This window comes from Micropterus dolomieu, linkage group LG16, assembly GCF_021292245.1.
Source record: "Micropterus dolomieu isolate WLL.071019.BEF.003 ecotype Adirondacks linkage group LG16, ASM2129224v1, whole genome shotgun sequence".
NCBI lineage: Eukaryota > Metazoa > Chordata > Actinopteri > Centrarchiformes > Centrarchidae > Micropterus > Micropterus dolomieu.
Genome location: NC_060165.1, coordinates 16,629,758 through 16,657,599, shown reverse-complemented (window position 1 = coordinate 16,657,599; position 27,842 = coordinate 16,629,758). Strand labels below are relative to the sequence as shown.

Genomic DNA, 27,842 nt, shown 5'->3' with positions numbered 1-27,842 from the left:
AAAAAAAATTGTACCATAATGTACTATATGTATTACCTACTACCCCAGCAACAAGATTCTGGACTCCAGTAATTGTGAGAGTGTACTGGACCAGAGGAATTAACGGTACCAATTGACAGTTTTGACAGCGAACCTGTGGTTGAATAGTTTAGTTGCGTTAATTTTACAGTCTCTAACAGTCCCATTAACTCATGATCATCACTCCATTTGCTTCTTCTCTCACTCCTGCTAATCAACATAAAGCTTGCCAAGATTTTCTACCTCAATTCAGGTAAGTGGTAACTTACTGAGGTTCCTACTGGTAGAGCAGCACAGGCACACGAGTGTGAAACATTTGTTATGACATGAGTGACATTTTGACAGGTGCTGAACCAACTTTATATGGAACACAGAACAGGTCAAATCTGACCCAGCTCATGGATCTGGGTGAGAGTTACTTAAAGCTCCTTTCTTGACACAGGTCAGATTCAACAAGTATTGTGAATAAATATTCTGTTCAAAAGTGGCCTTATATAGCTGTAAGAGTCAGAGTCCCGCTGTAAGAGTCGGAGACCTTACAGCAGGTCTCTGATACCTGCCTGGTATCAATAATTCACTGTGCAAAGAGAAATCATGGTTTCTTTTTGCACAGTGATACATACATGTGTCCTTCTCTGGCCCTCCATCTTGAATCACACAAGAATCAAACAGGAAAACATGTATTTAAACAGAACGCTATTAATACTTATTATAAATTAGTGTAAAAAAAGATTAAATCGAATATTTGCAATGTAAAGTCTGCTTTACATAATAACCATTAGCATAATCCCAGTATTATCTTTTTTTTATTTATGTATACAGTCCATGATGACTCTGCATGAGATGCTGCATACACTTGCTGGTTCATAATAAATAATGACATAGACTGAATCACAAGTCTGATTGACTGTTATGTGTGCTATTTAACTCCATCCTCTGAAGATTAGAGGACGGCATGAGGTCTTAGATTCACATGGGTTGAGAAACAGATGCATAACAACAGCATGGTGATCATTTATGTTTACATGAGTTGCAGCATCTTCTATTTCACAAGCTGACATACATATAAACACATTTATATCAGGGTATTTTCCATGGTGGATATCAAACTCATTTCAGCCTGGTGTCTGACCTGTTGTGCACTAGTGAATTTATTTTTCCTCACCTGACTGTTACTGATTGGGCTATTTGTCTTTATTTTCCCCAAAATTGCGAACGAACCTCTCATCAGTCACCTGCTGAGCTGAATCACACAGAACCTGACATCTCAATTGTTAACAGTGTCGTCTGATCATGAGAACTCTTTTTTTCAGGCAATTGGGATACCTCTACTGTAAAACACTGCAGGAACCCATGTAGATGGTCAATTTTTGACATCCAACAGCATCCACGTTTAAAATGCTAATGACTCTGTGACCTATGCGATTTTTAGGGTGACTCTGTGTGAAAAGGTCAACTCAGACAAGTTACATCAGGTTATTATAGAGAATCTATAATGTGTAATCTATGTAATAATATGTAATCTATAATCAATAATAATAATAATCTATAATCAATAATTAAAGATGCATGCTAAGACACCGCACCAGTAACACAGACTCTACAATTACGTACTGACAAAAAAGACATAATGGGTGGTTTTCTTCTCAAGTCTGAGCAAAGAACTTTTCAAGGTCATACAATGATACCAACAGCATCATATCCGCATCCACTTTAAAAAGTGAATGTCACCATGTATGGTTTTGTTGCAATTAAAAAGACAAATGGAGATTATGAAAGTAGTCTGGGTGTGAAGGTTAAGAACATAAAAGAGAGAGAGAGGGATCAGAGAGATGTGTAGCTGGATAAAGATAGACAAGATAAAGGTGAGATCGATGTAAGGTGGAGGGGTAAATCAAGGGTACACACAGCAGATATCACAGGAGGGAATGAGACACTTGGTTAAAGTGTAATTGCTTCGGAATGAAAGGAAAAATGGCTGCCGGCTGCCAAAACACTGACAGCTCAAACAAAGAAATAATACTCCGATGCCCACACACACACACACACACACACACACACACACACACACACACAGAGATTGAGATGAGGGAGGGTCGACGAACAACAAAACCGAATCCCACTGTCACGCTGTGTGCCTGCCTTGTGTAGTTCTCAGTTTTGTTATTTCAGTCTTTTCTCCATCTGTTATGTAGTGTATGTTATTGTTTATCTGGTTATTATCCGTCAGCTGGTGTTTTGGTATTTTCCTGATCTCGGTTCCGTTCCAGTCTCGTGTATTAGTTTCTGTACCATCATGCTTGAGTTCTGTCTGTTTGCTAGATGTCTATTTATGTTCTCGATTTCTCCCGATTTCATTAATTAATCTGATTTTGATCATTCTGCTTTAGTCTCTGTGTAGCCTTTATTATTATTATTATTATTATTTTTCTTCATCTGCATCTTTAAGTTACTTAGTATCTGTCTTGTCTCTTAGTTCCTAGTTCGGTGTCTTAGTTCTTAGTCCTGTACATTAGTGCATGTCTTAAGTGTTTACTCCTGGTCTGTGTTCTTCTGTTGGTTGTTATCTTGCCCCATGTCTGCCTGTCAAGTTTTCCGTCTGTTCCCCCAGTTATCTCTCTGCCTGCATGTGTCTCGTCAGCCTCATGTCCCTCACCTGTGTGTCTCCTCCCAGCTCGTTAGTCCGTGTGTATATATACCTGGTGTTTCTGTTTGGCCTTTGTGGAGTCCTTGCAGTGTGTTGTCCTGTTTAGCCTGCCTAGCTTGCACCAACCTGCTCACCACACAAATCCTGACATCCACAGCAAACACAGGCAACGAATGAATGATGAAACCCTGTCAAAGAATTGAAAATAAGAGAGGAAAACGCTCCCTAACTTCAATTTGTTATAAAAAATGATTAGCAAAGTGGTGCGACGCATTAAGAAAAGAGTTGGTGCAGAAAAAAAATGTTTTAAAAGAGTCAGTAGGCTCGATGGTGAGACAGAGCGAAAGGTGCGAAGAGAAAATGTGAAATATCACTACTGAATCATTTACACCGGGGAAAGGTGATGAGACTAGACTAGGTGGCATACATTTATTTATGCATTTGTATGAGAGGGAGACAGAAATAAGACAGAGGAAGTAAGAAACAAAGAGAAAAGGGGAAAATGCGGAAAAAGGTGCCCTAGGGGGGGGGAAAGGTAAAAGATAGAAGGCATATACACACAGAGAGGTGCACTAAACGAAGGAGCAAATTCAGATTAAAAGGTGTAAAGATGCTGTAAACAGATTTATCATAACAGCTACACACAAGAAGTCTCTTTCCATACGGGTTTGTTCTCTCTTATGGGAAAAAACAGCAGTGTGTGTGTGTGTGTGTGTGTGTGTGTGTGTGTGTGTGTGTGTGTGTGTGTGTGTGTGTGTGTGTGTGTGTGTGTGTGTGTGTGTGTGTGTCCCCTCAGAGCAGATGGCTGATGTGCTGATATCACCACCATCACTGTGGGACCATTGATTTATGGGAGAGGTAGTGATGCACTTAAACACTAAATGACTACACAGTATGTGTGTGTTTCTGAGTTGTTGTTTAGAGGACAACACCACTGGGCGTGTTTACAAGTGTGACCATCTTGGTTTTTCTTTACGGAGGCCAGAAATATGTCTAAACATCCAGCGCAGCGTCTTCGTGTCCTTCTGTGCTGAGGCTGCTGAAACTAACTCCATGGATTTATGACAATGTTCAGCTCTACGTTATATGAATACCAATGCAAGGTAGTCACACCCACACACACACACACACACACACACACACGTGTGACTATTGAGAAAAACACGAATGCATTAGCAAAATGTCACACTCTTAATTTAAATGTGTTGGTAATCATTTAAAATCCATAAGAGGAATGCAGGTATATTATTCCATATAATGGCTGGTATCCCTTTATGACTTCCTTTTTTATTAAATTTACACCAATCCCAGATGAAGACACGAGTAAGGGTGAGAGATAAATCAGTATTATCAATTGGCTTTCAGTGGAATGAAGTGGTTTTCTTTTACAAATGCATTTTGTTTGAATTTTTCATAAATAACTGAACATAACTGACAAGAATTAGTGATTTAAGTCTTGAAATCCCTAATTTCAAAGAGTGCGATCTACTGTAATCTAATAATAAGTTAAATAATTTTATTTACATAGCAGTTCTCAAGCGAAGAACAAGAAGTTCAAGTGAAAGGTCAAATAATAAATGAGAAAAAGAACATAAAAAAAACAATCAACAAGGGATCTCTAAGCCAGCAGACTAAATAAAAACTAAATAAAAGACAAAAGGAAATACTTATTTATAAAGCCACGCTATTCTGCATGTTCAGATAAGCTCCCGCTCGGTGTCACGCTCACATGCACACGGGTCAAAATCACATCTGGGGAAGCCGGGATGGCATGATATGGGATAGTGAATCAGAGTAGCCCTGATTAATTTCAGCAAACGGAGGAGGAACACAAAATCTGCTCCGACAGGCCCTCACCGTTGGCTCTCCTGAAGCTAAATAGGTCTGCTTATTCGAGCTACCGCACCGATTACATAAGGGAAATACCTGTCCATGTGTGTTCTTATGAGGAGAGCCTTGAGCGATGCTTAGGTGTGTGAGCGCACAGTTGCATCTTTCAGAATGGGCGGAGGGAAGCAATTCATCTTCCTCTTACATAAATAGCTCCGATACAGAGGGCAGGGGGAATAGGTACAGTTTCTATGTTTTATAAAAAAATACCTATAAATACTCTACAGCCGGCAGGATGCACACAATGGATGGAGGCAGGAGGAGAGGGCGATTAAAAAAAAAGGGGATACCAGCTGGAGTAGATTCAGGCGATTTTGTAAGGCCACCTCCATTTCAGAGAGCAAAAAAAAAGAAGGATTTAGAGTGAGTGAGTATGAGAGAGAGAGAGAGACCAGACCAAGAGTCTTGTGGAGAGGGAAACAGCGTGACACTGAGGCTGAATTATTCATCCAAGGTTCCATCCACTGAAATATTGATGCTCAGACAATCCTCTACACATCTTTCCCTCACACACAGTCTTTCTTTGTTTCTTCACTTTGTTACCCGCATTCCTTTATTTAGTGAAATTGATTATGGATTGTAGGGAGCAGGAAACCTGAAACAGAGCAATACCACATCCTTGGATTAAAGAGGTTGTTGCACTTTCTATTTATTTTTCTCTCTCTCTCTCTCTCTCTCTCTCAAGCCTCTCTTTTCTTTCAGTCCTTACACACACTGACAGAGGGAGACAGATCCATAAAAAGAAAACAGCAGAGAGAGAGATACGACAAAACAGAGAGAGAACAAGAAGCGTCAAAAGTGAGAGGGAAAGGTTGAGCTGCCTGGGGGAAACGAGGAGCTTGGGAGTAAGAGAAAAAAAGTAATGCGAGTGAGAGACCGAGAAGGAACTGATAAAGATCAAAAGGAGAAGACCTGCTCTCAGATCACTGAACCAGGTGGTCCATTAGGAAGATTCAGTCAAACTGTAGTGATTTCGTTTGCAGTCAGAACTCACTGCAAATTCAAACAGGAGAATCAATCAAAAGCATCAGAATGGCATCAAACTTTACTAAACAGCCGTCGCTGGAAATGGCAAAGGAAGACACGAGCACATGAAAAACTTGCAAAGCAACAAATGTAATTAGACGTTTTCCCAGTAACTGTTAACAGATTACAGTTACATGTATTTTGTAATAAAATTACATGTAACTAGTTACTCCCCAACACTGGAAACAGCTAACAGAACACAGGTGGAACAGTGGGTTTGCAAGGATGGAGGGTGGAAAGTTGAGATTCAAATAAAAGAGTCCAGTGTGAAAAACGGCCATAGTAAGACAAATGGACAAAGAGTATAATAGACAGAGTAAGAGAAAGTTAGTCAGTCTGTGTATCCATGCATTCTACATCACTAGCCCCACACCTCAATCACTGATCTCCCATCTCCACTCTGCCTCATTTCATCTCTGTGTGATTCACACACAAACAAAAGGCCCTTCTTCTCCAGCCAGACACAATTAACCCTGGCTTAATGAGCAATGCAGTGGAAACAACTGACTCCCAGAGACAGATAAATATTGCACCAGCCTGTGTTTATACCCCAAGCCAGACAACAAGAGCACAGAAACCAGGTCACGTTCGTTCCGACATTAACTCTTTCAAAGTTCTTCACTCTTACTTTTGGCTCATGTGGAAACGAATGACTGTGAATGCAAACGCAGAGTCAAGGACCTATGGAAAACATTTCTACTCTGGCTGCATTTTGACCACATGAAGAGGAGCGGGTGCATGTTAAAATATGCTTTCTTTCTTTCTTTTTACAGTCGCTGGGATAAGAAAAAGAGAAAACGATGAAAAAAAATTTGAACAGTAGATTCAAGAGAGAAAGATAAATGCATGTTCAGGGTCTGTTTTGCATCTTATGAGTGTGTGTAGGTATTTTTAGAGGCAGGTCTGTTGCTACGCTGGAGCAGCACTGCGGGGTGCTTACTTCTGAAACAGCATGATGGAAGAAAGGCATTGAATGAAATTAAAATGGTGAATGCTGCCTGAACCAACGCGGTGGCCTGTTACACAGGTTCATTTACATACAAGTCCTCTCAGAAACAGCAGTCATCTGAAGGTGTTATTTCCATCTCTGGACCAATTTTGAAGGAGGTGGGGGTGCAGAGATAAAAAAGTAAAAGCTAAGGGGTGCCACTGGTATGTTGCCACTCAAATGCAAAAGAATCAATGTACAGGGAAGTGCTACTGGGAAATCAGATGAAATGTAAATGAACCCGTTGTAGGAATTCAGTCAGTGCTGCTGCAAATAATGTGTCCAAGTTTTTTGCTAAGCAGTGCTGACATATCATAAGAACAAAAAGAGAAAAAAGAAAGCCAGCTAACTCCCAAGTTGCCACAAGAACTGACGCAGCTATTAATAAAATGCTAAAGTATATTAATAGACTATTCATAAAGCATCCTGTTTTCATGTGTTTAACAAAATGTAAAAAAACAAACTAGACACTGACACTGCAGTAGCATCCTTCTTTGCTACAGCATCAGACATGTGTCAAAACTTTCCTGCGGGCCTGTCCTGTGCAGCTAACATTTAGACCCAAGGGGATAAAAAACACTGTAAAACTGTGACACTGAAAGGTGAACTGTGCTGAGTCCAATTCAGATGTGGCAGTTTTACAGTGCAGCTGACTTCAAAAGCCTGCCACGATTTTTCTTAAACCATCTGGGTCTGAATGTGAGTTTGTGTTCTTGAAACACAGGCTCGGAGTGTGTTTTGACATATCGTTTGAGTGGCAGAAATAAGAAACTGTCTGTGTAAATCTGAAGTCTAAAACTGGCATTTCTCTAAGTTGGGGAAGGACTTTGAACTAAAATTGTTACCACATAAAATTGAACATATGTGAAGTAGCATTTTGCTCCCCGTTTTTGTGCAAAAAGGATTTTTGCAGTAAGTGTTCAAGCAGTTATAAAAAATAAAATGTATTTTTGACAAAGGGCCAACTTTGATGTGGATTCACCCATTATCAAGTCATAACAGTTTTGGCAGCACCTGGGAGTTGTTTGACATTCAGTCTCTGTGATCCATATTCTGCATACTGTGTATGTTTATTTACTTTATTTACCCAATATTGTCAAGCTGTTTCTCCAACTTCTAATTTTACCACAAGTACTTTGGTCCTTTCTGTATGTGTCTGTTCATCCTCAAAAAGTAACAGTGAAAAGTGACAGCAATCATTAGTAATAAATAAAACAAAAGCTAACCAGTCACGGCATGAAGTGCGTGTGATTGTCGAATCGTCGGTTCTAGAAAGTTATAGAAATTTTCGAACACGGACTGCCCTAATCCAACGTCAGAAAGGTATGGGGTAGGGTTTTTTTCCGCAGCTATTTGACCACCACCACTTATGACGTATACTGGCCCCTTAAGGACAGAGGGTGTCACGTGCTGTATACTGTAAACCTTTCGAGGCAATTTTTGGGCTATACAAATAAAACAGACTTGACATTTATCAGAATAACAAAGGAGCAGCTGCCGTGGCCACTGTAAGATTTATAACCAAGCTATTCACCAAAGGACTGCCGACTTTGTCACTATTTTATCAACATAGTGGGATTATGTAATTATACTGATCAGATTCTGTAGCAAAGGTGTGGTCCTACATTTCTATAATGCAATCTATGTAAAAAACAAAAAATGGAAAAATAATAAATATTTGAATCGTCTCGCAGGTCATTACCTCTGTTCTATGTTTCTAATTGCAGCCTTTTCCTCAAAGGTTGGCTGACAAAACTAAGAAAAATCAGTTATTTAAAACAAACTACAATGCCTGATGGTCGTTCTTTGCTCTGACACTACATCACAAACTAACTCTGTGGTACTTGGTGTCTAAAATAAAATAATAATGATGTTGCAAACATAGCCTGCTTTGTTGTTATTTCCAACCAGAAGACAAGTCCTATTTATGAATTCTAAAACAAAAAAAGGACTTCATACGGAGACAACTGGAGGCAACATAATTCTAGCTTGAGAAAGACTAATGAATGATTGGACTGACTGATCTTTAGCCTGGAGAGAAATCACTGAGATCTTTGCCAGCGAGGGAGAATAAAGACACATTTACTTATGGCTTAGTCAATCTCATTACACAAGAATCTTGACTGCTCGATAACCCATCTATCCCTCAGAGAGGGGACTGAATTTACTTTCCACTCTGTCCTTTTCGCTCAGTCCCGAAGTGCTTGCTGCTACGCAACAGTTTCTTAATCTTTGACAGACTCCGTCCATCAAATGTCTCTTGAGGGAAGGTCAGCGCAACCTTCACTCCTTCATTTCATCACATCTCCCTACCCTCCTTCCCTGCATCACTTTGAGTCTTGCTTAGAGTGATGCAGTGCTGACTGTAACAGTCCATTAGACGCCAAGGCGTCATTAGGATGCGCTTACCGATGATGGCTCAGGCTGAGAAAGCAGAAGAGAGACAAACCGAGACCTGACAGGTGAAAGCAATCTCTAGCGTTCAGAAATGGATTTACCCCGGCCTATTGTACAAAGCAAGCATCATTTTATAAAGCATCACAGAGAGAACCATAGTGCAGATGTGTGAAGATCGAAAAAGCTTGAGAGCATTTGCTTCCAGCGAGGGAAATAAGGTCACCAAAGTGGACACACAAAGAAAATGACAGCAGAGAGGAAAAAATAAAAACAAACGAAGGTGTGAAACAGAGAGATAACATTAGAGGAGACCACACAAAGAGCAGGTCTGGTGGGAACTCAGAGACAGTGAGGTAAGGTGAAATTGTGTTTCTTTCTCCTCCATCTCTGGCTTCGCTGATAAGTGATGTCTGACAACACTTGTGGCAGGGGAGAGCTGTCATCTAAAACACTCCCATCCATCTGGGGATACACTGTTTGGAAGTGTGTATGTATGTTGGCAGGCAGGCAAGTTTATTTGTATAGCACATTTTAACAACAAGGTAATAACAAAGTGCTTTACATAAAACATAAAAGCAACACGGAAATATAAAAAAGTTTAAAAGCAACATAAAATATAATAAAAGTTACAGTGTTACAATCAGGGTTAAAAGAGTTAAATGGAAATATTTAATTAAAAGCAATGGTAAAAAGAAAAGTCTTCAGTATTAATTTAAAAGACCTACAGTTATCTGGGAGTTTGTTCCAAATATACGGAGCATAATAACTGAACGCTGCTTCTCCTTGTTTAGTTTTGACTCTGGGGACAGAAAGCAGACCTGCCCCAGACGACCTGAGAGGTCTGGATGGTTCGTAACGAAGCAGAAGATCGGAAATGTATTTTGGCCCTAAACCCTTTAGTGCTTTATAAACTAACAGCAGGATTTTGAAATCAATTCTTTGACATACAAGAAGCCAATGTAAAGACCTCAGAACTGGAGTGATGTGATCCACCTTTTTGGTCTTAGTGAGGACTCAAGCAGCAGCGTTTTGAATCAGCTGCAGCTGAATGTCAAGTGTGTGACTTTGTGTGAGAGGGGGGAAAAAAAGGAGAGAATAAGAAAAGCAACTGCGTGTTGCTGCAGTTCTGTCAAAGTTAAGAGCTGACATGTTCTTGACTAGGTTGAACATCATCTAGGCATCAGCTACATCTCAGGTTTCAACCTGGTATCCCTGTTTTTTTTTTTTTTAAATCAAATATAGCGGCAGGTCCCTCTTTTGTTGTAGCTTGTGTTCTGCTAGCACACGAGGACAATAGTGTAGATGCACAAGCATGCTGCACTCATGTATGCGTCCTTGCAAAAAAAAGGTGTTAGAAGCTTGGTGAGGTAAGGAGTATTTGCAGCAGTAGTTGGCGAACTACTGTAGCTTATGACCTAATTACTAACAAACTAACCAGCCAGAAACAAGCTAGTGCTAGTCAGTCACAATCATGGTAACAATAGCTCGCCGACCTAGCTTTCTTACTAGCTGTTATGTAGCCTGTTTAAGTTTATGCAATGTATACTGCAAAAGAGATTTTAAATAAAAGTGGTAGGTGAAACACACCACGTATTACAATAGCTTCCTCCATTTTGGACTCTCTGGCACTCAAGGAACTGGACTTTGAGTTTGCTATTGGTCAATGGTGCAATTTCACGTGTCACAATTCACTTTTCCCTCAGGAGCAAATCCACTCAATTAATCACAGCATTCAATCAAAATGAATTGATTTTGCCACAAAACTTTGCACTGTTAAACGCTTGTGTGATCAACAGTCAATTACAGGTACTCACCAATAAACATAAAGGCAGCATTAAAAGCAGCACACACTACTGATGTGGAACTCAGTCACCTTATATTTCCACAACAGTAAACACATGTTTTTTTACTACCACGTAACCCTTGGGAGGTTAGGTACAGTGTTACAACACATTTTCCAAGTTTTGTGGCTGCCCAAAAAAAAAAAAAAAAAAAAAAAAAAAAAATGCAGGCTTCCTCTAAACCTCATCTTTGCTGTAGACCTCTCATCGCTGAAGGAAGTGACGATGTGCAGAAAGTCAAAATTACTTAAAATTGTACATCAAGTTTTCAGACAGCCAAAGAGAGAAGGAGGGAGAAGGAGAAAAGATACTAAACACAAGAGATTACCAAATTTGACACATGACTGGGAATGTGTACTAGCGTCTGCACTGCGTTGCACTGTACAGTATATTGTGTGTCTGATCTGACAGGAAGTCTGCTGAATTGCTCAAATAGTTGTATAATAGATAGATTCAGTAACAGGTGATATAAGTGAAAGGCCATAGCAACATGTTTGCTTTTCAGGAAATGTTTTACCAAAGCAGTTCAGACACAACACGGTCATCATAATAGAAAGTTATAGGGGCCTATGTGAAATGTAGTAGAACATTCACACCCGAGAGTTGCCTGGTACAAATTCACTACTGAGCAAGAAAGTGGGGTATCAGTGTCTTGCTCAAGGTTAACGGACCAAATTAGTAATCTTACTTAGTTTTTTATAAATCGCCTCGCCTCAATTTTCCCACATGGTTAAAGGATTCTTCTTCTCCATTTTTTTTAATATAAATCAATAGCGGTGTGATGGTTGCATCAGTGAGTCCTATTAAATTAAGAGAAGAGGATTAACAGAACAGATGTGCCGCTCCTGCTGATGAGATGGCACATGAGCCTGGCTTTTGACGGCTGGCTCAGTGAAACAGAAACCTTAGAGTACCCAGAGATTTTGATTAAGACTAAATGAGGACAAGCCTTTCATGTCTCCCAGTCAGTCAATAAAGACACTTTTGAATCTGACAAAGTGGTCATGATATAACACATAGGTACAATTAGAAAGATTGTGTCAATATTTATAGAAAGAAATTGGTTTGGTGCTTTGCGGTTTTGTTTGGGACATGACGACTTGGTGTGAATTATTCTGGGCTTCTGAGCCTGTGTGTGTGTTCGTGCAGTCAGGATGAGCCTTTTCACACCTGCCGCCTCCCTCTTGGATCATGGCACTGTGACAGATTGTGTCATCGGCGTTTGGAGAGTGTGTGTCTCCGTATGTGTGTGTGGTTGTGTGTGTTTGTCAAGGCCAGGTGTGAGACAGGTACAGCATTTCCTGGCAGGACCTGGAGCAGAAGAAAAGAGAACTGATGGGAGTCAGTGTAGGGTGTAACAGCCTCTCTCAGAGGGCTGGACCACACCACTTCATCACACTCTGACACACACACACACACACACACACACACACACACAGGTTACGTTGTACTTGCTCACAGACAAGTATGCTTGCAATTTTACAACCAAATGCACCAATACAAGTCCATGTGTTATGTATTTTTATATTATGTAAAGTAAAAAGATAAGAAGCGAAAGAAATGTATAATTAAACACTCCACACAGGTACCTACACACAACAGGGGATTGGACAAGCAAATACACCCCCACACAATAGCCCGCTGCGTTTAATTACACTCACACTATTCACCCGACCATACCGAGAGGGGAGAGAGTGATAAAACTGAACGAGAACATGAGAGGCAGAGAAAAAGAGGAGCTTGAGAGATGATTAAGGCAGTACTGACAGGGACGAGTATAAAACCACACTGGGACAAACAAGAAAACATCATTCTACATGGGGAGCCAAAGAGACAAATAGAAAGAGGCAAACAATAAGCACTCTTCACGCTATAAGCCTCAAGTTGCATCATATCAGCCCATCAACTGAGGGAGAACCACAGGAGACATCACCCGCTGTCGCTTCTGCTGTTCTTATCCGACCAATAACAACATCATCCTGTTTAGCAGCAACAGCAACACAGAGTCATTCTCTAGGAGAGGCTTCTGATGTTTAGAGCTGTGAGCAAAGAGGGTCTGATAGCTAAAAAGTCTACTCCTGCTCTGCTCTTCTTATTGTTATTTATTTTTCAAATAATTATTTTCCAGGAATACTTTCACAGCAATGAGGCTCAGCGCATACGTAACATATTTCATAGTTAGTATTTGTGTAAGGATATTTTAGAAGACTGTAATACCTTTTCTGTATACTGTGTGTTCCAGGGAAACGAGAAAATTTCTAGATTATAATCGATCAAATAATCATTGTAGTAATTACACAAACAATGCTTGAAGGGCTTGTTTTTATGTTAACACATAATCCAAATTAATCTTATCTTGCTGGTATTTATAAATAGCCCCTAAAACGGATTTGCCACGGATTCTCTTTGTTCTTCCATACATGCAAAACAATTCAGCTTAGAGCTGTCCGTTATTGTTCATTTGTGCAGTCTAATAAAGTTGGGCCTCAAACGTCTATCCCACATCTTTAAAATAACTCTCAAACAAGAGGACACAATGCTCCACAACATGCCATAAAACATCATTTTAGAACATTTAACATTTTAAAGCGATAGTAATTTTTGGTTGTTTCTTTTGTTTATGGCCATAAACACAACACTGACATATCATGTTATCAAGTTGTTGTAGATAACATGTTCGTAAACAGGTGTATTAGCATTCCTTGGGAGTCGGGTTTTTGGCCATCTGACCAATACAAATCCAATATTCAATCGTCTCCTCCAGCTCTTGAGGGAAATATCTGGCTCTTTAGCTGCTAAATGCTCAACAATCTTCCCCAGCTAGTTGCTAACTTAGCACTGAGGAGAGCGGAGAGGAAAACAATAAAGTTGCAGATCGTAAAACTAAAACAAATAGCTGAAAGAAGCTGCAGAGTCAGATGGTAATTCTCTGTGGGTTCATCAGTGCAACATCTTCCAGATTACATAGTCTTTTGACCCGCACTTAATCTAAAGATATTGATTACTACAGCTTTAAGCATTAGGTGCAATTCCTTTTCAAAGAAGGAAAACAGAAAAAAATACATTTGGTACAATTGGTACATTTCAATATTATACAACTAACTATACATTGGGAGAAAATGTTTTTTAAAATTAAGTCTTGGAAGCAGAAGTACAACACTGTAAGGCCTTTTGGTTCATCAGTGGTTTTGTTCAAACATTAGTCTGTCACCAGGAGCTTTGATTATATAATAAAGATGGAATTTTTATGTTTTTTCTTCATTTACAACATGACCTATTCATTTTATCAAGTTATGTGATGACGTTTCTACTTTCTAAGGACAAAACCAGTTCATGCCACTCAGCGAAGCCATTGTTCAGAGCTTTGATGGTATTCAAGCATAACTTCAATATCAATCGGTCTACATCTATGATCCAAATGCACATTTAAACACAATCCCACTGATCCTCCATAATGAAATCTCTCCCTTACACCAGCTGAGGATAAATACAAACCAAATACCCTCATAAAGACGTTCAGATGATTGCCAAGATTTTTTCCAAGACTGACAGAAAAATAATTAAAACGTTCCATGATTATTTTCTTCAGTAAATGTATTATTTGAGCACGCCGCTATTCTTGCTTCATATTTACATGGAAATGCCAATCACATGTAGTTGTCATAAATTCAACTCAGAAACATGGGGCAGCTAAGATATGAAAGAGGGTTTTTAAATATTAACTTACTGTTCAAGTTGAATTGCCAAATTTTAGTTTCAAGACATGGAGACATGCCTTGGCAATAATAATTAAAACAGATAGATTATTATCATGCTTCCTCACTCTGTAGGCTATATCATCTGTTAGAAGAGGTACACACTCATGGTATGGTAATTACTATGACAGACAGGATGGCCTCTCATAACTGTCCGGCCGACATGCGGCACGATTAATCAATCAAAGCTCGGGACTCAGAGGGGTTCACCCTTTAAGACATGCATAATAATCCATCACTGCTCCTCACATCCACATGCTGATCTATCAAGTCAATACGCCTTGCTGACAAAGAGAGACAGAGCAGAAAAAAAAAATTGAGTAATGGACTGATCTGTTAGCCAATATCCAGAATAATTATAATTTTCATGATGATGAAAACGAAGCTGATGAGTGCTACATTAGTGCTTTGAGCAGAGCAGCCCTGTCTGTAAAGTTTACCAATAAACAAATCGAAGGGTATATTAGTGGACTGTAATCGCTGGAACAGTTTGGTTGGTAACAGATTTATTTAGAAAACAAATAAACGCCATGATGAAAAGCACAGCAAGGGAGGCAAATAGCAAAGAAACACCAAAGGTACCAGAACAAACAATGGAAAAAAGCAGCAAAACAATCCTGCAAAGTCAACTACTATATAGTTACTGGGTATAAATCTACATTGCTGAACACATCAACTTGGGAGTGGCACCAAAATAACACTTCAACATATGGAGCAATAAAAATACTATATACTAATTGCAATAAAAAAAAGTCTGCCAGAAATGATCAAAACTTTAAACAATTGTTTGAACAACCACATATTTAAGGAATACTTTTAGTTAACTAAGGATTTTAAATTTATACTGCAAATGTTTTGTTAATTTTTGCCTAATTTATTTACTGAAATTGATTTTCTTTATGTAGCCCATAACAATCGTTTTGTTTTTTACATTCTGAATCTAAGCAACGTATTTGTTTCCTTGCCTGGAGTTAGATGTAATGATGATGGACACCAGTTTAGCACAAAAAGGAACTAATTACTGTAATTTTATTATGTTGGTCTATATGTTGGACAGAGCAAGGCAAGCTTTCCCCTCTGCTTTCAGTTTTTATGCTACGCTAAGCTAATGGCCTGCTGACTGGTGCTTCATACTGAGTGAACTGATATGAGAGTGATATAAATTTTTACCATCTAACTCTCAACAAGAAAGCAAAAAAGCGTAGTTCCCAAAATGTACTATTATTCCTTTAAGCATCAAGGAAATCTCTGAGCTCAGCAGTAATATTTCCTTATTAATTTTTTCTACACACACACACACACACACACACACACTCATTGTGATAAAATGCTTTGCCATATCGCCAACCCTTAGCTGGGTTGTTTGCTTCAAACTGATTAAAGTACGACCTTATGCTCTTTTTTGTTAGAAAGGCAATAAATTGAAACCTTTAAGTCTCTATTCTAATGTATGATGTCACGCTACACTGTCTGGTGTTCTGTCCAGCACCTCATATTTCTTTTTAATAACCTACTGAGGGCTTTTGCTCTGCCCTTTTACTGCATGTGCTATGTGTACCTTGAGAAAGAATTACGAGTCTGACAGTTCTCATTCTGAGTAAGAAAAAAATATGTTATTAGTAAGTAAAAGAAGATCATTTTGGGCTCTCATTATGTTCCAGCTCATTTCCAGGTTTTATGATCTTGTCAACAGGAATGTACTTTAGATGAGATTATGGTGTGTTTTTGGGCAATATGTCTATAAAAAGCCTGAACAGCAGCAACTGCTGCCTTCAACAGTAACATCTCCGTCGACCCACACACAGAGGTATATACAAAAGGCATGCATGCACACATTCACGCACACAACACAACCCCACACACACAGTATCAGGAGTAATCTAAGATATAAAGCCTCATCGATCAGAACTGCGCTCTCTTGAGGATTACATCATTGCTCAGCAAATAGCCAATCAGAGCACAGCCAAGACTGCCCCCTCTGTGACCCCAACTCCTGTAAAAGTAAAGGCAATAAGAAAGAGCCACACACACACACACATCCACACTTCCAGTCACGTCACAAGGAGGCATTGATACGATTCTCTCAGGTGTTGAGTGTTTTTATGTAAACCTGCACCACTGCAATGCTCCTCTAGTTAATGCAACAATGGTGCATATTACACTCAGACACATCAAACGTATCTCAATCAACAATTCTCCCTCTCACATACACATGGATATAGGCATGCAGAGTCAAGGAGTTATGATGCTTAACTTTGTGGAAGTGTATTGTGTATGCATACAGAGTATACTTGTGTTTAAGCGTGGGCAGGAAGAGGCACACAAGAGCATCACCAGTCTGTTTTGTATCTACTGCACATAATAGAATCATGCATTATAAAAACAGTCATATATTTAGAGGTCATTTGTAAAACTAATACATCTCTATTTGACAAACAATACATTTACATTTATTCATTTAGCTGACGCTTTTATCCAAAGCGACTTACAATTTCTGTATATGTCAGAGGTCACACGCCTCTGGAGCAACTAGGGGTTAAGTGTCTTGCTCAGGGACACAATGGTGGATGGGTCAACAACAATACTACTGTTGTTTTCTTTGAAAAGTTTACATTTTGGGGAGTCTTGGTAGCCTAGGGGTCTAAGATGCATACCATGAAACAGAAACATCACTGGTACCAACCTGGCCAGGGACCTGCGTTTTATTTGTCCTTATATTTTATTTATATATTTATTTGTACTAAATATACGTGGAGTAGAAGACACAGTTTGTTAGGTAGAAATTAGTCTGTTCCAAAATTGTATAACAGACATTGACTTAATGACTTAACTAACGATAATGAGTCTGAATGTATGAGTATGTGTTAACACACCTTGATGTAACCGCCAGTTGAGACCAGAAGAGAGTTGTCGGGGGAGAAGTGCAGGTCGGTCACCCAGCCTCCGTGCAGCGAGTCCATACCGTCTTTACCTTCCCGGGAACAAATCTTCAGCAAAGAGCCATCCTTGACGCTCCAGAGCTGTAATGGACAGCCTTATATTATAAACAACCATAAAGTAAATGTAAACAACAAAAGATGTCAGACGTTGCAAATAAAACACTCAACAGAAAAAAATGCATGTTTTACATTATTAGTCAAAGCATATTTTTTGGGATTTATGCTAGCTTGTCTGCATGTTAGCTGTTTATTCTGTCAACAGAAAAAATAATAAAAGAAGGTATTAAATTCCTATAACTTACAAGGTCAACTTACTTGGATGGTTTTTCTGGTGCTTTCAGCCCCATATTGTGGCCTGTATCAGCGGATGGAGTTTGCTCAGTAGCCAAAGAGATACTTAGGCCTTGTGGACAAAACTAAGTATGGAATTTAGATTATGTGGTAACAGGTGGTCGTATAGGAGGGGAGAACGTGACCCGTCTCTTTTCAAGGATGGTCTCTGGCATCAGATGTAACCAAAACTCGTACTTACGTCCCATGATAACAACTAAATAGTCTCCATGGCAACTGAGCAAAGAGCATCTGTTTCTGAAGGTCACGAGATGTGGCTGAAAGCTGCGGGGGGGAAACAAGCAAGTAGACCTTGTGATAGGAACTTATTTATTTATTTTAATACCTTTTTTTGTCAAATTTCTAAGGTCAAGATGAACCTTCAAGCTGAATAAAATGAAAAGCAAAGGGGAAAATGAAGAGAAATTGCACAGATACACAGAGGGCTTGTATACAAAATTATGAGAAATTACTCATAATGCACCACATGTATATAATGAAAAGATGGTTTTGACTCTGTGATCACAAGAGCAGCACATCATGTCGATTGCAGCTGTTATGCAACTGTTCACATGTCCGTTTGACAATGACACATCACACGTACAGCTATATTTAATGCTTGGCGTGCTTTTGTGTGGAATGACTCACATTTGTCTCCATAGAAACAGGGGTGAGATTTCAGTGTGGTTTATGTAATTGGATCTGATGGATTCATCCATTTCTTGATAACGGAGCAGTTCGGCTCAGAGGCCACCAGAGGGCATTAACCCCTTGTTCACCGATAACAGTGCTGCCACTCATCGCTGCAGGCTGAATACCACTGAATGACTTTTCTCACATCTTCTCCTCTACCTCTAACACATGCTTACTTTTCATATATACTTTGTGTGTGTGTGTGTGTGTGTGTGTGTGTGTGTGTGTGTGTGTGTGTGTGTGTGTGTGTGTGTGTGTGTGTGTGAGCAGTGCAGATTCAAAAGCCTTGGGGATCCAATTTGGCAGCCATAGTCCTCTCCTTCACCTCCCACTGTCAGACATCTCCTCCTCTTCCTGCACTCTTCTTCCCAACACAACCTGCACCTCCTCCAGCTCCCGCTCCCCCATCTGAAAAGGTGCCCTGCCCCGTTCCTTTCATCTCACCCCTCCTCTGTGCACTGCAGCAATCATGATGCATTAGTAAGCACTTTATCTAAATGAGTGAAAAGATGTAATTACGGGGTGATGTCTGGAATAAATGTTGACTGGTGTAATTGCATTTTTGTATGATGCACCACAAATGAGATGGTTTGAGGCATTATCATTACTTCTTATGCCAGTAACGTAATGCCATTCCACAACCTCTTTCCCCTCATAACTCCAACACATATCTCCACTTCACTTGTTTTGCATTTAAGCAACAGCAGAACAGGCCTAGTGAGCCCAAATTCCTAGACCAGGAACTGATAGAAAGAAATGGAAAGGTTAGGAATACAATGAATGTTTTGTATACACACCCGAATCTCTCCATTGTCATCTCCTGTTGCGAGGCGTCGGCCGTCCCAGGAGAATCGGCAGCTTCGGACACAGTCTTGGTGGCCGCTCAGTGTGCGGATACACTGCCAGGACTCGCAGTGCCACAACTAGGGGCAGAAAGTAATGCATCAAGAAGACTGGAAAGCATAAATCGGTACATCAATTGTGTTATTGCAAGAAATCTGCATGTATTCACTTCATTTTCACATAGCAGTATAACTGAAGTGAGTGACGACTCCTTATTTATTCAAAAACCATAGAGGACTAAACTACTCATTTCCGTACCACACATAAGAGTGTGAGATATACTGTAGGGCAATTGTAATTATAAGAACCATCATAGGATTGTTCACCTGGGAATAACAGGAAATAATATCAATAATAAATAAGTTTTATTTTTGTTGCTCAAACCAGTCCTCACCTGTTAAAGCTTGGGGTAGGCAACGTTGCAGAACTAGCAAGAAACAACTAGATTTCAAAAAAATTATCCAATTAAAAAAAAATGAGATTTATTGATTGCTGTTGGGATTTAAACAAAAATGCTTCTGAAATAAATTGTCTACCCCAGCTTTAATAGGTCTTATGAAAGCAAATATATCATATCACTAAATGCAAAGCTAATGCTGTTACAGCACTGCATCAGAATGAAGCTGTTAATGAGTGCTGTCTCACTCTCCGCTGTTTTTTTATTACTCCCACTTTGTTTGGATTTTCCTTCTTTCGTTTGTCTCTCATCCATTGTTCTCTTTATATCCTCTCCCTCCTTTCTCTTCCCTTTCCTACCCTTCTTCTCTGTGTTGCTTCCTTACCCCGGTCACATCCTGTGCAGCACAGAAAATAATAAAGCTCATAATTAGACACTTCATTTGGCAGCCGGCTAACTATGTCTGCACACAAAGTCCCATTCATCCGAAGGTCAGTAGAAAAAATAAGAGAAAGAGAAGAGATGGAGGAAAAGAAATGAGTAGAACAGAGAACTTTCCATTCTATTCTCAACAAAGACACTGATGGCTGAGCTTTATGGTTTGACCTCTAGATAGACGGAGACCAGGGACTTTGTGTTTGTGTGTGTTTTGAGCTACCAAAGCCCGTACTCGGTCTGGAGAACAAGGACTATGTGACTGGCTGCTAACCATCCCCACAACACACACACACACCTCAATTATCGTCTTTGCCAAATCCATAAAACACACATTCTCTCTCACTACCATCCATTGACAGAAGCCAGGTTGGCTGCAGACCCAGTGCCTGTTCTCTACAGTGAGTGTCGACCAAATCCAAATTCCCGTGTGAAACTCGGTGGCAGTGGCTCCATTCAACTTCTTTTTAAAAAATGCCCAAGAGAGCAGCTTTGCATCATTTTTAATGCAGAACACTCAACACCAGTTGTCATCTGCGATTGTAAGCTGGACAGACAAGTAAAAGTCTAACACAGAACCCGCAGACGTTCTCATGATCCAAGAAAATAAATGGACACTGAGGGGAGACAGTGTCAAACAGTATACACTCTCAGTACAGCTCAGCATGAACTGTGCAAAGAAGTTCTCTTTTCTGTGGATAACTAATAAAAAAAGGAAAGATTTTAGAGTTGCTTGTGGAAAAGGTTAAATACCGCATCTCCAGCCCACTGAGTCTGTCAAAGTCACGCCAAAGTCAAGTGCAGCGGTGTTGGTAAACGACAACCTGGCAAAAACAACATCCAGACAGGGAGGTGGGTCGGTCGAGGGCCAGCCAGGCCGCCAGCCAGGCCGCCAGCCAGGCCGCCAGCCAGGCCGCCAGCCAGGCCGCCAGCCAGGCCGCCAGCCAGGCCGCCAGCCAGGCCGCCAGCCAGGCCGCCAGCCAGGCCAACGGGTCAGCAGGTCCACCAGTTACAGTCAGACTAAATGATCATTGGGCATGGGTGTAGGAGGACAGATCAACCTGCAGCTAACTCACCAGGCCCGGGGCCATCTGCTGCACACTAATCTCTGAGGTCCCTCGCCTTCCTACCAGAGAAATATTTAGTCTCAGATATCACTCACAGCAACACGTTCATGTGTATGTGCTGTAATTAATGAGTTCCGAAGGAGGTCTGAGGGAAGACGCTGGTGTGTAATAGGTCACGTTGTTACTGGCAGCACAAACAGATATGTCTCATCCCATGAGCATGTGTGTGTGCGTAAGTGTTGAACCTTAGCAGTCTTGTCAGCAGAGGTGGTGGCGAAGAGGCATCCATCTGGCGAGACATGACAGGATAGAATGGTTTCCCGATGAGCTTCGATGTCCTGCAGCTTCTCTCCACTTTCTATGTCCCACATCTTCCAGTGAGCAAGAGAAACAGAGATTATTTTGTATTTGATCTCATGCTGTTGTTAACTGTACTGGGTGGAGGTGTGTGTGTGTGGGCTTCACCTTGACAGTGCCGTCGAAGGACCAGGACAGCAGTCTTGTGTCGGCCGGTGAGCTGGAGAGCAGAGAGAAGCATCTGACCTGTTCCTTGTGACCCTGCAGTACTTTACACTCCCCAGACTGCCACCTCCACACCTACAGGGGACAACAGAGAAACAAACAGGGACAACAAATCTTTTAGCCACTGATGCTCTTTTCCTTCAGTCCAGTTCCACCCTTTTGAATTCTGGTATTTGTCAAACCAGGTCTTCTCATAATTGTGTCCATTTTGACAAGATATTTCTTAGGGGGCATAAATGATGTAACAGGAAAGGTAAGACAGGTCAAGCTTGGAGTCATTAGTTGTCCCTACAAGTGTTCATAGACCTTCCTCTAGTAACTCTAGTTTTTTCCCCCTCATGTAACTGTCCTTGTTAGGGAGGCAACAGTTAGACTGATAAGGTAGAGACAATAGCTCAGGCTTCAGGCAAGCAGAAATCATTGTTCTCTGGGAATCTTACAAGCTTAAGTCTGAGTCTAAAAAATGTTTATAAGAACTTACTGGCTCCACAGATTAGAGTACAACTCATGGATAGTAACAGATTCCAATATAATGTAGCACTGGAGTCATAAACATCAAATAGATTTGTTGTTCTAGTTTCAGGCCAGTTAAAGATGACCTGAGGGAAACCTACAGGAACTAGGTGGAAGACAGAAACACAAAAGAGACCAAAATATGTTATCCTTCAGATTTGGTGTTGGCATTCGATGTGTTCACATGTTGTATGCTGGCACTGTATCTCCTCGGCCAGGCTCAATAAACCATGCTATGTTAAGTCTTCATCAGTCTCCGAAACTTCATCACACTTGAACCTGGCTCACAATATTTCTTCAACAACTAGTATCAAATTTCAAGCTAGGGCTGGGCGATTTGGCCAAAAATGTTATCACAATAAATGTCAAATCAATATTGCTTTCAACTTTAAAGGCAGTTTTGGCTCCTGAGTTAAAGTTGAAGAAGAAGAAACCAGATGGTTAATTGTGGTTTTGAACTATTATTTATGGTCAGAACATGACAAACCCTTGCCAAACAGTGGATGACTTCACAAATCTGAGTGTAGAACATTTACAATTATGATAAAATACTCTTTTCAAGTACGTATGAGTAAAATTAAGTAAAAACTTTGTTCAGTCCATTTTCCTCAACAAAATAAACAATAGAAAAATTAAGTGCAAATTTTTTTGTGATTCAAATGACTTAAATCAAACATTTATTATACATTTACTGAACATTTGTTATTTTGTAATAGAGGAAAATTGTATCGTGATAATTATCATTATTGTTTTATTGCCTAGCCTTATTTCAATCTGGGTCATATTTTCGTTTCCCAAATCTTTAGAGCGAAGGTCAGAATGGATGCAATTATGAGAATTAAACCCAGGTTCAAAAATACCAGAATTACCATTTAAATAAACAAGACAAGACAAAGATGAATTTCCATTGCTCTCAAAAATATCCCAGAAATATAAGCAAAGAAAACAATCGCATTACAATAACTAAATGTAGCATCCACTAGTCACAGGGAGGCTGCAGTGTATGCGTATGCTATAACAGAGAGGGTATAATACTGCATTAACTTTTAGAGCACAAAAATGATGACGTAAATGACCAAAGACAGGAGTTCAACTGGGCTCAAAGATGTGGGCAGGACAGCCAGAATCATCCAGATCATCCTATCAATCATGCCCTTGTGTGTAACGTTGCACCTCTTCTCCTTTCAAATAGAACCTGTCATTGATCCAAAGGTTAGAATCCATAACCAGCTGACATCAGTGTCATTAGATCTCTTTACATTCACTCTGCGTCTACATTAACCTCTTAATACACACTTCCATTTCCTAGCGAGCATATGTCGAACAGCATGAATTTGAAGCTTCTGAATAAGTCGCAGACGGCCCAGAATAGTGATGGCATAGACAGCAGCCGCATGAATACGGGACATGGTGCTGTGTTTGTCGGAGAGGGAAGGAAGTGCTGCAGTGGACAGGTCTGTCAGCAAAAAGAAAAGATGAAGAAGGAGGAGGAGATGAGAGGGGCGGAGAGGAAAGGGGAAATGAGCAACAGAGCATGAATGGTGGAGGTTGACAGACCATAACGGGTCGAAATACACACACATACTCACACACAAACATAGATAGCTGCACACGGTAACTTCAAGCATAGGAGGGAGATAAAGAGCTATGGAGAGAAGCATAGCCGAAGGCAAAGAGAGGGATATAGGAAGGTGAGGAGACAAAAGAGGGGAATGAAAAATGGAGAGGTGAAGAGGCCGACAGAGACGCTGGTAGAGTGTAACAGGTAGGGGAAGGTGAAAGCACCAAGGAGACCTGAGAGGATGAGTGATTCAGCAGAGCAGGCAGTTTTACTCAAGGTGAGGAATGGGGATGGAGGAGAAGAATAATCAATAGCAGAGTAAAAAAAAGGTTGGGGGGGAGGAGATGAAAGAACAGGCCATAAATTAGGCAAAAAAGGATTGTGAGGATGACAGAGAGTTTGATGCATGGGAGCAAGACAAACAGGATAACCAAGCAGCAAGAGAGAAACAAAAAGCATAAAGAGAGGAAGAGAGAGGAAGGGAGCAACTGAGGGAGGAGAAGACTTTAGCGTACCCTTATGGTGGTGTCCTCGGAGGACGTGATAAGTGTTTGGCCGTTCTGGCTGAACTGGCAGTGCAGCACCGTCTTGGTGTGTCCCAGCAGAGAGGCTAGGAGCTTCCCAGAGGGGACTTCCAACACCTGGAAGGAAGAAACAAACATTAGGCTGGTCTACAGCCATGCTAGCAGCTGTGCGAGGCTTTAGTTAGGCACAGCGGTGCTTTGAGCTTAATGCTAACGTCAGCATGCTAACATGCTCACAATGACAATACTAACATGCTGATGTTTAGTAGATATGTTCACCAGCTCAGTTTAGTGTATTAGCATGCTAACGTTTGCTAATTAGCACTAAACAAAATTACAGCAGAGGCTGATGTTAGTTTTGCAGGTATTTAGTCATAAACAAAAGTACTGAACAAACAGAAATTTTGACCAGATGATGGTGCTAGCCAACCAAAGTTCATCCAGAGGGAAGCATGAGTCTGTGTACCAAAGTTCATTGCAATCCATCAAATAGTTGAAACAGTTTAGTCAAAACCACAAATCTTAACCTCACACTGGAGGGAAAGTCAGGGCCTCACAGCAGTTGGAATCATCTGGGAACTACACACATTTTCAGAATTTTTACAAAATTTAGCTCCAGTGTAGATGTGGAGATAGTTCACAGAGTAAGTAAAGTTTGAACTTTAACCCAGCTCGTTGCGCAATAAAAGTCAGAGGATCACAGTCACTAGGTTTCATCATCTGGGCACCATGGATGTCTGTACCAAATTCATGGCAATCCATCCAATAGTCCATCCAATAGTGGTGGACTGCTATCGATAGAGCCACACTGCTAGCGTGGTTAGAAACTACTGTATGGCATGGGTATATTTATACGTCAAAAAAAAGATGTGAATATAGTGGCCTGAGAGATAAAATGTACCAAGAAGTCACACAAGGTTCACCCTTTGTGTCTAGAATATCTATGCAAGCCTCAAATGATAGCCATGTTTGCCAAGATATACTCAAGGAGGGAAACGTTTAGAAAGTTTACTAAAAAATCCTGACAAAGAGTCACATTTTTAGGGAGTAGCTGAGAAGGAGAGAGGTGAAGTGCCACTGCCGGCTACATGGTGATAAGCACATCAAAAAGAAAATAGAGTGAGCTGAAAAAGTGTGAGGTTCTGTCCGGTCAAGGCCGCGGATTGGCTGCCGGAGGTATGACAGCCCTGGAGAAATTACTGGGGGGAGTTGGAGAACAAAACAGTTTTGATGCTCAAAAGATCCAGCTGGAAGAAAATAAAAATGTCATCATGCGTTCTCACTTGGGATAGTAGCTACTTCTGCATACAAACCTGTTATAATAAATTCTTGAGATGGGAATCTTTCACAGAATATTCTGTGCTGGCTTTGAGAGAGATCTAGGATTTTGTGAATGCATTCAAAAGGTCAACTGGATGGTTGCTAACACTACAGCCCAGAGACTTCCACAAGTCCTTAATGAGTTTACAGGAAGGTCTGCAGCAAAATAAGAAAGTGTTTAGTCATGCTAGCGTGGTGTGACTCCAGGGATAGCTGCTCATTTGGTCAGTTTGTCCAGACTAAAGATGTTCACTATTGGATGTCCTGCCAGGAAATGTGATTTGAGATGTTTGCGTTACCAATAGGATAGATTGTTATAACTTCGGTGATCCTTTAACTTTTTCATCTAGTGCCAATCTGAACAAAATGTGACTTTGTCCAAAAACCCCTATAAATCTAAAAACATTCCCATTAACCTCAGCTTATTGCTAATTAGCAAATGTGGTCATGCTAACATGCTAAACTAAGATGGCAAACATACCTGTTAAACAGGTTACCATGGTCATTGTGAGCATGTTAGTGAGCATATAGCTCAAAACACAGTACAACACAGAGCCAGAAGCAATAGTCTTGTTGATATACATACTGCTGACTATCAGCAATAAAATACTACATCTGGACAAATATCTAAGAGAATTGTATTAAATATAATCCACCTGTTTGTGGCTTTCTGGTAGCCCCTAGATTTAAAAAAAAACAAAAAAAAAAAAACGTTAAATTTTTGTAAAGAGTCTCACTAAAAACATTTAACTCAATCTATTTATTAATGACTAGTACAAAGAAGGCTAATTAAGGTATTATGAGGTGAAAACATGGGTATAGATTACAACTGCAATTATAAAAATCTTTTGTGGCACTTTTATAATTAACCTCCAGATGGATTTATCCGGTGATATAAAAATGTGACCTTGCAACAGCCGAGTCTGCAACTTTGCAAACCTCACAAACAATAAATCACTTTTCAGCTGTTCACTCATTCAACTCAATTTATAAACAACGAATAAAGCACAGAAATCTCATGTGAGCACAACATCATCTTCAGTCCAGCACAGCACCTGTAGTTTTGAAAGTATAAAAGGAAGGCCCATAACACTTGGGATTTCTCCAGGCACTAAAATATTTACACCTCAGAGGAAAGGGTTGAAAGGTCTGAGCAGAACAAGCCCTGGGGCACGCCGATCGTGTTTGTCAAGTTCCACGTACTGAGATGCAAGTTTCAAAGCCTGAGAGACAACACTTTGGAGAGCTTTACACATCCGGCTCAAGGATTTTAGTCAGGAAAATGCCTAAGGGTGTAATGGCGAAAAATAAACAAATATAAAAGCAGGCTAATGTAAAGAGTAAAGATGGGGAAGACTTGTTTTAAATACCACTGCCAAGGGAGTAAACAAGTCGCTGAAGCAGAACTATATGAAATCAAAGACAACCTGATAAGTGCTGAAGGAATTTGATGGTTATTGTGTTGCATGAGATGTGGTTACTGATATGACAGTTAAGCAGTACGATCCTTTCTGTAGTCAATGATCTGCCTCTTCTCTTACACTCATCAGGAGCATTTTTAAAACAGTAAAATACATACATGCAGTGTAAATGCTGTACATGTGTGTTATTTTTGATGAATCTTGAAGAGTCTGAGACACACATAAAAACAGTTAATACTCTTTTCCTACCATACCTGTACACTGCCTGTACATAGCCCTACAGCCAGCACCAACCCCCTGAAGGATGTCAACAGTCGTCGGATCCTGCAGCTAACAGTCCTCAGTACCTGACTAGCTGTCAGCCCTGCTGCCTGGCACAGGACGGACACACACACACACACACACACACACACACCTGAATTTTTTCCCCCAATCATAAAGCACACACAGCAGTAACTTTCTGTACTGCCTGCACATCTTACATGATGTGCAGGCAGCCAGATTTTCTTCACATTAGCTGGTATGTCAGAATGACACTGAAGGTAATGATTTATTACTGATTTTTCCTCCAGTAAACTGGTTGTAAATAACTCTCGATGAGGGAAAGGGAAAATAATAATTCCCTTTTGGTACCAGATTACTTTCAGCTAACATTGGGGCTCCCTCTGGCTTTTGCTCAGGGGACTACAACAGCAAAATGTTTGTGTACTCAATG

The 27,842-nt window shown here is 40.3% G+C and overlaps 1 protein-coding gene across 4 annotated transcripts in view; it reads right to left on the bottom strand.

Moving 5' to 3' along the window:
- apaf1 (apoptotic peptidase activating factor 1) overlaps window positions 1-27,842 on the bottom strand; it is a 51,009-nt gene that overhangs the window by 5,577 nt on the left and 17,590 nt on the right. For 2 of the 4 annotated variants that reach the window (XM_046071977.1, XM_046071978.1), the window contains exons 22-27: window positions 27,382-27,498; window positions 24,378-24,503; window positions 21,732-21,863; window positions 21,512-21,637; window positions 19,322-19,447; window positions 17,436-17,582 (exon numbers count right to left, since the gene is read on the bottom strand). In XM_046071977.1, coding sequence (XP_045927933.1) covers window positions 17,436-17,582; window positions 19,322-19,447; window positions 21,512-21,637; window positions 21,732-21,863; window positions 24,378-24,503; window positions 27,382-27,498 — 774 coding nt within the window. The remainder of the gene's footprint in view (window positions 1-17,435; window positions 17,583-19,321; window positions 19,448-21,511; window positions 21,638-21,731; window positions 21,864-24,377; window positions 24,504-27,381; window positions 27,499-27,842) is intronic. The other 2 variants (XM_046071979.1, XM_046071980.1) reach the window with 1 other exon arrangement.